Below are 11,143 nucleotides of genomic sequence, written 5' to 3'. Positions count from 1 at the left end.
AAATGGAATGGTTGGCTTAGACAGCAAATGAATAGTTCGGGCATAGTTCAAGAAGGAAGGCAGAAGATATGGCACAGATGTGATTAGATGTATAGCTGTGGTGCTGGGGGTTTGTGGAAGTTCTTTACTAAGTTCCTTTATGGGAAAACACCACCAACTGAAACAGGTTGGAGAAGGAGTTCAGAGGTTAGGAAGTTTGAGGAGAGAACAGAAAATGAGTACTTCTAGGGAGGTCAAGGGCTTACACTCTGGAGTCCTCTGCCTGGGTTTGAACCTTGGCTCAGCCACTCGCTAGCTGTGTGCCTTTGGTCAAGTTATTTTACCATTTTGTATTTCATTTTCTTCATCTGTTAATCAGACAAACAAAATCACAAAAGGTGCTTGTGAGAATTGAGTTAATACCTGTAAAAGTAACCTAGAATATTTCTGTTGTTCACTATCGTTGGGGGAATGGATGGACTAGAAAAGGAAGTAGCATTACCAGCAGCACTAAGGCCCACCTGAGGTTAGTGCCATGGACTTAAAGTGGACTGTAGCTCGCCATAAGTCCACGAGGTGGCAGTATTACTTCAAATGCCATGAGAAACCCGCTTTTTCCACAGCCCTTTCTCTGAACCAGTTGCGTGTTGCTAAGTCATAAAGTGAGTTCTCTCACAAAACAACCAAGATATTTGGTTATTGTAATGTTGACACAGTGGGTTCAAAAGTCATTGATAATTATTATTAGATGCTAGCCAGAAATACGAAAATAAAATCTAACCTACGACCATTTTTTTTTTTTTTGCGGTACGCGGGCCTCTCACTGCTGTGGCCTCTTCCGTTGTGGAGCACAGGCTCCGGACGCGCAGGCTCAGCGGCCATGGCTCACGGGCCCAGCCGCTCCGCGGCATGTGGGATCTTCCCGGACCGGGGCACAAACCCGTGTCCCCTGCATCGGCAGGCGGAGTCTCAACCACTGCACCACCAGGGAAGCCCTAACCTATGACCATTTTGAATTAAAGATTAAACCTTTCAACATTGTAGAATAATGGAAAGAACATGAGCTATGTGTTCCTGGGTAAGTCCCAGCTGCCCTGGGCCTCAGCTTCCATATCTGTTAAATGGGGCTAATATCACTTCCCTTGCAGGATTGTTGTGAGGATAAATACAAATACGAAAGTGTCTTACCTGCTTTACTGTGTTTTTCACGTTTGTGATTATGGAAAATCTAGTTGCCCTGCACTATTTGGGAACCTTTTCTTAGCTTTTCTGATTATTAACATCATTTGGATCATTTAAGGGTTGGGTTGAAGTTTTCTATTATACTAGTATAAAGGATGTTTTTAAAATAAATTAATTGCATACGCTATTAAATAAGGGGTGTAACTGATTTGAGAGAGGCTGCTTACAAGCATTTTGAAAGTAAATGGTATGATTTGCATTAGGTACAAATAAGATAGTAACCCCTTATTCATGAAAACAAGATGTGAGTTCCCATTGGATCATTAGTGTCATAGTAGAAATTTTAAGCAGAATTATGTCTTTAAACACATATATTAATGCAGACTTTCCTTTATTCAAATTAACTATATTAGCTGTGACTGTGTGATGGCTGTATTGACCAAAAGGTTGAAAATATGAACTGTGTTAATCTAATGAGGGTTTGCAATTTTTCTATAAACATTACTATAAAACACTGAACTAAGATTTTAAAAATTTTTTTATTTTTATTTATTTATTTTTGGTTGCATTGGGTCTTCGTTGCTGCGTGTAGACTTTCTCTAGTTGTGTCGAGCGGGGGTTACTCTTCATTGTGGTATGTGGGCTTCTCATTGTGGTGGCTTCTCTTGTTGTGGAGCACGGGCTCTAGAGTCCACAGGCTTCAGTAGTTGTGGCACGCAGGCTCAGTAGTTGTGGCACACAGGCTTAGTTGCTCCAAGGCACGTGGGATCTTCCCAGACCAGGGCTCGAACCCGTGTCCCCTGTATTGGCAGGCGGATTCTAAACTACTGTGCCACCAGGGAAGTCCCTCTCATATAAGATTTTTTTCAAGGTTTTTTCTTAACTGAGATATAATTGACATTATATTAGTTTCAGGTGCACTAACAGATAGAGGCTTGACAAAGTCCTACCAATTAAAAAAAAAAACCAAAAACCAAAACAAGTCAAAAGCAGTTTCCTCATAGGAAACAAGTGAGAAGCAGTAGTCAGATTTTTTCTTTTACTGTTATCCCCTTAGAATAAAAGACTTTGAGGTCTACGTGCCTAACTCATACTTATCTTTCAGTGGGAAGAGATCTAAGTGATAACGAAGAATTGAGAAAATGAAACAGCCAGTTGCAGTGAAATTTGTTGATAGTAGCATATATGAACTTCCTTATTCTGTAATTTCTAGGAGAATATTATGAGCTCATAAACATGATTTTCTACTATGACATTATTACCCATAAACCTACACGTAACCTAGTGGTTTTATTTACTTATCTTGTGAGTGCATTACAAGTTATTTAAGATAGTGCAAGTCAGTGCATTATTAATGGTAGGAAACTCTCTGGTCAACTTTTAAAGAGGACCTTGTATAATTCGGCTTTAACAATAAGTATAAGGGTGATCAAAACTGGAAAATTATGGACAAGAATAATAATAATGGTTAATACTAATAATATACTTACTAAGTCACTGTTCTCACCAATGTACGTATACTAATTTATTTAATCTTCACAACAACTCTGGAGTTGGTACTGTATCAAAATTAACTGTTTTTGTAAATATGTATTTCTAAAATGTGTGAAGTTAATACAAATTAAACACAATGAGAAAACAATGCAACTATGTGAGATCATGGGTATGTTAATAGCTTGGTTTTAGTAATCACTGTACATCAAATCATCACACTGTAGACCTTAAACACATACACTCATATTTGACAATTTTACCTCAATAAAGCTGGAAAAAAGAATAAGAAAAGAAACAACAAGAAGTAACCACAGATGCTGAGGAAATTTAAACAACTTAATAAGCTGGAAAAAAGAATAAAAAAAGAAACAACAAGAAGTAACCACAGATGCTGAGGAAATCTAAACAAGTTAGAAGAGTATTTGACAAAACTTTATTCAAATATATTTTAAAAGCTGGATTACATGGATGCTTTTCTTGAAAATATAAATGAACAAAATAGGTCCCAAAGAGACTGGAGATTAAAGCAACACTGAATAGGGAAGTAATTGAGAAGGTAATCTGAGGAGCTCTGGACTCAAATGTATTAGTAAATTCTTTCAAAATTTCAAGGAGCAGAAAATTCTAATGTATTTAAACTGATCTAAAACTTAGAGAAGAAAACTTCCAACACCATTTTCTGAAGCCAACACAACACAAATGTAGACTTGACAAACCTCTTTTTGGTAGGTTGTACTATTGTTCAAAGTATTGCTGCCCCTCCTGGGGGACAGGTTGCAGTTCTTCGGACCACAGGCATCTGTGTTGCCTCTAGGACTTGAGGGCCTCCTGTAGTAGGATGACATATCCCCACCCTGTGGAAGTCGGGTGTGGTCATGCAACTTGCCTTGGCCTATAAAATAAGGGCAGAAGTGACATCAAGCCACTTATAAGCAGAAGCTTTCAAATCCAGTTCATGGTTCACCAGATCTTGCTTCTCTTGCCATGAAGACCAGCAACGTGCCAGATCAACTGCTTTATCTACCTCATCCCAGAGGGAAGACGACATGGAGAAGAGACACAGTAGATACATGAGTAAGAAATAAACCTGTGATACTCTAAGCTACTGAGATTTGGGGATTGCTTGTTATCACAGCATAACCCAGCCTATCCTGATTGATACACTCCTCTCCCCCACAAAAGAACACGATAAATTCACTTATGAATATCTGTGTTAAAATCTTCAATTAATAAGAAAAATATTTCAGGCATACGTTGTAGGAATAATATACTTCCAACTAAGACCTCTGAACAGGTAAGTATGTTCCCCATTGAAGACTCGGAGACCTCTCACTTTAGGTGTGTGTGTTCCCAACTAAAGAAAAGGTAACATGGTTTAGTTTGTAAAATATGTAAGCAGCTTTGTCCCCTCTCTCCCCCCAATCTATTGTGTCAGTATCAAAAAGGAATTAAGGATTTGAAGGCTTCATGGTAGCAAAAACACCCTTAAGTGGGAAAATATATTTCAGCTGAGATATGCATGAAGGGTATACTAAATGAAAGTTCCTAGGGTTCATGCCTTATACAGTTTCAGGGTGCAATGCTCCCTATGAAGGCATAAGAAGTGGATATTACTCCCATTTTTCAAGAGGAGAAACTGAAGTAGTTAACAGGGAAGCTCCAATTTGGCCTCAAATCACCAAGTAAGTTCCTGATGCAGTTTACTTGCTGATGTTTTCTTACTTTGTTAAGAATAAATCTACCATTGCCAAAGTCAGTGAGTTTCTAGCAAAGATACTCTAATGTTTACTTCAGGCTTTTTCTTAAGTGTTAATGGATGTGATGATTTCTAAGTCATTAAAAGATGAGTACATCAAGCTCTTGCAAAGAACCCCAGGTAACTGGTTGACCTTGTAAATAAAACATTATCTCTGCCACTGCTATAAGCAGGCCATGTGATCGATGATAAATTTTCTTAGAAAACAGGACATGGAGGTCATTTGATAGTCAGAAGAACACTCGTGCTTAATGTTCAGCTCAACCAATATAAACTGTTATGTTAATAGTCTAAATAGTAACCTAGATTAGTTCATCTCTGGATTTCTTTCTTAGCAGTATAGGAGATAAGAATATGAAATCTCCTGGATCCATCCTGGAAGGACAGTGGTGAGTACAATATTTAAAATTTGAGTGGTGACTCACTTAAATAGTAATTGACAAAAGGTTGAATGGATAAGAGAAGTAAGCTGTGAGAAAACAGGGCCCATACCTGCCTTATGTATAGGGTTTGGCATACAGGAGGTGCTAAATAAATGTTTCCTGCTTGAAGGGTGAATTCTGAGAGGCAAATGTCAGACTTGAGATGGAGGTGAGCAGGGCTACCAGAGTGGGAGGTGGCTTGCTCCCTCGGGGCTAAACAAGGAAATGAGTTTTCTAGTTCTCTCTTGAGAACTAGATAAAAATGAAGGCTTTGAGGACAGAAGGCTTCAAAACCCTATGGTTTTTATTTTATTATTATTATTATTTTTTTTTTTTTTTTGCGGTATGCGGGCCTCTCACTTTTGTGGCCTCTCCCATTGCGGAGCACAGGCTCCGGACGCGCAGGCTTAGCGGCCATGGCTCACGGGCCCAGACACTCCGCGGCATGTGGGATCTTCCCGGACCGGGGCACGAACCCGTGTCCCCTGCATCAGCAGGCAGACTCTCAACCACTGTGCCACCAGGGAAGCCCTATTTTTTTGTTTTGAAATCAAATCATTTTAGACTTACAGAAAAGTTCTAGGAATAGTGCCGCTTCCCCCAACTTCTCCCAAAGTTAACAATAGTATAAGTATCAAAACCAGGAAATTAACATTGGTGCAATGCTACTAATGAAAATATGCCAATTCCTCCAGTTTTCTCCCTGATGTCCTTTTTCTGTTCTAGGATCCAGTTCAAGATCCTACCTCGCATTTAGTTGTTATGTCTCCTTAATCTCCTCCAATCTGTGATGGTTCCTTAGTCTTTCCTTGTCTTTCATGACCTTGAAACTTTTGATGAATCCTGGTCAGTTATTTTGTAGAATGTACCTCAGTTTGGGGTTGTCTGATGTTTTCTCATGATTAGAAACACGTTACAAGTTTTGGGCAAGAATATCACAGAAGTGATATTGTGTCTTTCTCAGAGTGTCATGTCGGGTCTTCCTGATGTCCATATGTTTCATTACTGGTGACTCTAGCTTTGATCCCTTAGTTAATTAAGGCATTTCAGGCCCGGTTTCTCCACCATTAAGTTATTATTTTTCCCTTTGTAATTGAGAAATATTTAGGAGAGATACTTTGAGATTACGAAAATATCCTGTTTTGGCTTAAGCTTTCACTAACTTCTCCCACTAATAGTGGTTTCAATTTGCATTTCCCTGATGATTAGTGATGTTGAGCACATTTTCATGTACCTGCTGGCCATTTGGATGACTTCTTTGGAAAAATGTCTATTCAGATTTTATTTGGATCCATTTTCAGTCAGATTATTCTTTTTTTTTTTTTGCTGTTGAGTTGTGTGAGTTCTTTATATATTTTAGATAGTACCCCGTTATCAGATGGATGCTTTGTCAATATTTATGGACAAGCTCCTTGTGAGGGGTCAGTAAGGGAAGGATCTGTAAAATTCCTTTGTAAAACTGGTTTATTACTAAATCCTACTTCAAAATGTTATCATATTTAGTCTTAAGTAATATGATTGCTGCCAAGAAATACAAATGATTTAATTTCTGTACCCTATGAAGTTTTCATTCAAACGTGTAAGTTCTTAACCTGTGGACCACGAATGGGGCTTTGGTGGAGTCAAGAACCCCCTGAAAGGTAAATTCACGATTTGGTGAATGTGTATTATTTTGGGGTGAAAAATCTGAGCTCTTTTTCAAATTCTCAAATGTGTCTGTGACCTCATTCCCTCTACCCCCTGAAGCCCTATGCTTTAACCAACCTAGTGGACAAACATAGATCATTCTTTTGTACTTACTCAAACTGGATATGCTGGGTTTGGCAACATGTATAGAGGAGGACAGAATAAACTTTAACTCAAATGGATCATTTTGGTTGGAGGAAAACACATTCACACAATGGATGAAGGAGGATAAGCTTCCTTTTTATGTTGCCCGCCGCACAGATTTGGATCAGCGCTGTACCATGAGGTATGTTTGACTTATAGAGAAACAATTACATTTTGATGCCAACAAAAAAAGCAAATACGTGTTTGGTGTGGTTAATGATACTTTCCCACTGAGGCTTTAATCTTGCGGTGTGCTGTTTGCTAATTACGGTTTATACAATTTGTCATGCAGTCAGTATCAAAGGCGAAAGTCAACCTGCAGCATGTTAAAAGTTTTACGGAGCACCATGTGCATTCTTCCCTCAAACACTCCTCCCCTGTTTCTTAAGACAGCTCATAACGTGTGAAGGAAGAATGCAATGTTTTCTACTAGGGAATGTTTTAATGACGGTATTTTGTATTTGTCATCAAAGCCATCTTAAGGGTGCATTTTAACAGTGCTGAAATGACTGGCAAAACAAATATATCCTGAGCTATGCAAGTGTGATTGGGGCAGGGGAGCAGTGAGAGAGTGATGGCAAATGAGATTTGTTGATAATATATTTAGTAAACTGGGATATATCATGAGTGTTCTAGGGGGTCAATAGAAATTATTTATAAAATTGTTAATGGAAATCATAAAAGAATATTGTTTATCTATAAAGCCAAATACAAGCGTGCCCCTTCCTCACTGCCCTCCAAATCCAGCTGCAGCCATTGCCGCAACCACGATGCCAAAACGAAAGAAGCAGAATCATCAGCAGCAGCAGCCACAGCAGCAGCCCCCACTGCCAGAGCGGGAAGAGACTGGAGATGAGGAGGATGGCAGTCCCATTGCTCTTCACAGAGGTCCTCCGGGATCAAGGGGACCAATGATCCCACCACTGCTGAGTCTTCCACCTCCTCCCTGGGGCAAAGGCCCAATTCGGGGAGGCCTAGGCCCCAGGTCTGGCCCATATGGTCGTGGTTGGTGGGGGGTCAATGCTGAGCCTCCTTTTCCTGGACCAGGCCATGGGGGTCCCTCCAGGGGAGGCTTTCACAAAGAGCAGAGAAATCCTCGAAGGCTCAAAAGCTGGTCTCTTATCAAGAATACCTGCCCACCCAAGGATGGACCCCAGGTTATGGAAGACAAATCTGACCGCCCCGTCTGCCGACACTTTGCCAAAAAGGGCCACTGTCGATATGAGGACCTCTGTGCCTTCTACCACCCTGGCGTAAATGGACCTCCTCTGTGAGACTGTGCCTTCCCATCCAGACTGGAAGGAGCCCTCTGACTTGGCGGCCATATACTTCCCTGTGGCCCTGTGATGGCTACCGTGAGGCCGTTCACCTGCCGCCCTCAGTCAGTGATGCCCAGCTCCATTGCCACCTCCCCAACTCGGGGTCCAGAGCTGTGTTCCGTGACTGGTGCACAGTGTGCACTCTTCCTTCTGATGCAGCCTCCAGAGACTCGTCTCCGGGACCCCGTCTTTGCTCCATTCAACTGCCTCCTGGATCCTCTTCCCCCTCGCCAGCTGACTGCGGAACAGGAAACCTCTTTGGTGCTGTTTCTTGTGCATCTGTCCACCCAGCCCCTGGTAGCGCCCTGGATTCCTGAGAGCCCTGGAGCAGTTTCCTACCATTCCCTTCTCGCTGCTTGTTTTAAGTCCTTTTTATGTGACACCCTCTTCCCCCAGTGTTGTCAGCTGCTCTGTGACACTCACCAGCTTGTCTGACCTGGGGTCAAGTTGGGATGACTGGTGCAGAGTCACTCCTGAGAGGCCACGTTCCCTGCTTTTGGATTTTGTAGTTTCTGCATCAGTAGCATGATCTCCACCACTATGGTCTGTGATCACTGTGCTTTGTGAGACTGTGCATCCCCTCATAGCCTTTCTCAGTGTCCATGGCATTTTTGTGACTTCCCAACGCTAGAGTGAGTTTTTCCTGCCCAAATGCGTGGGGCCGTTGGTGGCCTCTAGACTTTCCCCACCTCCTGACATGGGAGAACTGTGAAACTTCCACAAGGCTGCCTGCCTGGTCCTCCCCATTCTCCCGGTATTGGTTTCTCTGGGTTTGACACAGGCCCGAGAGATGTCCTCTACCCTATCTCCTTTCCAGCCCGTTTTAGTTAGACTATGTCATTGTGAGGCCACCAGCCCTTCAGTTTGAATTCTGTGAATCTCCACCTGGTCTACCTGTGGGTGGAACTTGGACAGTACTGTCGCCCTCTTCCAACCTTCTTCCCCTGCATCCCTGGCACTGGTTGTTTTCTATGAAAATTGCAGTGAACAGGTTCAGTTTTGAACTGGCCCTGGGGAAATGGGTCAAGAGTTGTGTGGGCAAGAGGGAGGGATGAGAGCCGTTGGAGAACTGAGAATGAATTTTTTTTTCTTTCTAACATGTTGTTATATTAGTAATAAATGCAGCGGAAACAAACAAACAAAAAAAGCCAAATACAAAGTTTTACAGAGAAGTTGTAAAAAGCACCTGCTGTTCTTTGTTTCTTCTTACTTGGCTTATTGATCTCCTTGACCACTGGGTGGTTCCATTGACAGTTCCTGCTCATCTCCTAGTACTTCACAAGCTGCAACTAATTCCAAAGACCTCAAATTTTAAAAGATAAAGGCAAGGGCTTCCCTGGTGGCGCAGTGGTTGAGAGTCCGCCTGCTGATGCAGGGGACACGGTTTCATGCCCCGGTCCGGGAAGATCCCACATGCCGCGGAGTGGCTGGGCCCGTGAGCCATGGCCACTGAGCCTGCGTGTCCGGAGCCTGTGCTCCGCAATGGGAGAGGCCACAACAGTGAGAGGCCCGCGTACCGCAAAAAAAAAAAAAAAACGTAAGGTAGAGAGATAGTGGGAAGCAGCCGCAGAGCACAGGGAGATCAGCTCGGTGCTTTGTGACCGCCTGGAGGGGTGGGATGGGGAGGGTGGGAGGGAGGGAGATGCATGAGGGAAGGGATGTGGGAACAGATGTATATGTATGACTGATTCACTTTGTTATAAAGCAGAAACTAATAAAAAAAAAAGATAAGGCAAGAGAGTTTGTAGCTACAACCTTGAGGTTGCAGATGGCTGTCAGATGTTTCAGTTTGTCTTACGTCTACATTTTGGAGCCTCAATCCAGAAGCCCTAAGGCCCCATTTCACCTGTTGCAGTAGGTCCCCCACCAACAAGTCTAGGCAGGGTGGGAAAGAGATTTAAGGATGATAAAGGGGACATTATCTCTTAGAAAAGTTGGAGTTTGAATGGGAGCTTATCTTTTGCATATTAAGCATGACTTTTGTGTCCCTGGCACCTCAGCTATAGAAAAAGAACATATGTATGTTGGGGCAGGGGTTTGGGGAATATAGGAAAAGATGCAAAGAATATGTCTGTAGTGTCTAGAGATATCGTCTTAATAAGGGGCTGATGGAAGATGTTCCTTCTTGCCCCAGATTCCAGAGGAGAATTAATAAGCCCTTCTTGTAACATGAGGGGTGGAGGTATCACTGAAGCTGAATTTGTTTACTCAACAAATAGTTATATGTTGCTTCTGCCAGATTTTGTACTAGGCATCAGAGAATCAGAGATGATTGAAACATACACCTGACCCTAGTGAACTCTCAACTGAGGGAGATGGAAGCCAACACAAACTATCATGATGCCACATAGTAAGTTTGGTGATCAAGAAATGCACAGAGCAAGAGGGAAGTGTGGATAAGGTACCTAACCCAGCTTGGTGTGGAGGGTGGAGAACATTTTCTGGAAGGAGAGCCTGAGCTAAGGCTTAGGAACTCAGTAGAAAAACACTGAGATCCACAGTATTGTTTTTAGAAGTTATGTGGCTGAGCAGACCAAAGAGATGGGAAGGCTGGGGCTGATGGTGGAGCCAGATGGACCAGGGTAGAAGTGGTCAGCAAGGCAACTAGGGTTAGTTTGACCATAAAGAAATATGTGACTCCTGAGGCTTCTGAAACTTGCTGCAAGAGGCCATGTAGAGTATCGGTTACTAGTATGGGCTGAGTTTAAATCTGGTCTCTACCACTTAATAGTTTCTTCCTTGGTAATAGGAGACACCACCAGTATCTCAGAGTGTTGTTGTGAGGGTTAAATAAATTTGGATAAGTAAAGGGCTCTGGTATGTGCTAAGCATAAGCGGTAGCTGCCACTCTCAGGGTTCTGAGGCTGTGTTCATAGTGCAATTCCTTACAGTACTGGTGGATGAGACCAGTGGCCAATGAGAAAATGGCTTTTTAGGATGCAATGCCAAGAGTAGTTCTTCAGGGGCTTCCCTGGTGGCACAGTGGTTGGGAGTCCGCCTGCCGACGCAGGGGACACGGGTTCGTGCCCCGGTCCGGGAGGATCCTACGTGCCGCGGAGTGGCTGGGCCCGTGGGCCATGGCTGCTGGGCCTGCGCGTCCGGAGCCTGTGCTCCGCAACGGGAGAGGCCACAAAAGTGAGAGGCCCGCGTACCGCAACAAC

General features: G+C 42.8%; 1 protein-coding gene across 1 annotated transcript; it reads left to right on the top strand.

The window, feature by feature from the left end:
* Nucleotides 1–7,419: 7,419 nt before the first annotated feature.
* On the top strand, nucleotides 7,420–8,788 carry LOC309805713 (proline-rich protein 3-like). The gene has a single exon (XM_082623848.1). It carries the CDS (start codon nucleotides 7,434–7,436, stop codon nucleotides 7,935–7,937), a length of 504 nt encoding a protein of 167 aa, XP_082479974.1. The 5' UTR covers nucleotides 7,420–7,433; the 3' UTR covers nucleotides 7,938–8,788.
* The last annotated feature ends 2,355 nt before the right edge of the window (nucleotides 8,789–11,143 follow it).

The sequence above is a fragment of the Mesoplodon mirus genome (assembly GCF_964341445.2).
Source record: "Mesoplodon mirus genome assembly, chromosome: 5".
Taxonomy (NCBI): domain Eukaryota; kingdom Metazoa; phylum Chordata; class Mammalia; order Artiodactyla; family Ziphiidae; genus Mesoplodon; species Mesoplodon mirus.
Note: the sequence above shows the minus strand (reverse complement) of the source record. Positions and strands in the feature narration are given on the sequence as shown.

Excerpts from the sequence above, each read along its gene's own strand:
- LOC309805713 (XM_082623848.1), top strand. The coding sequence starts at position 7,434 with ATGCCAAAACGAAAGAAGCAGAATCATCAGCAGCAGCAGCCACAGCAG.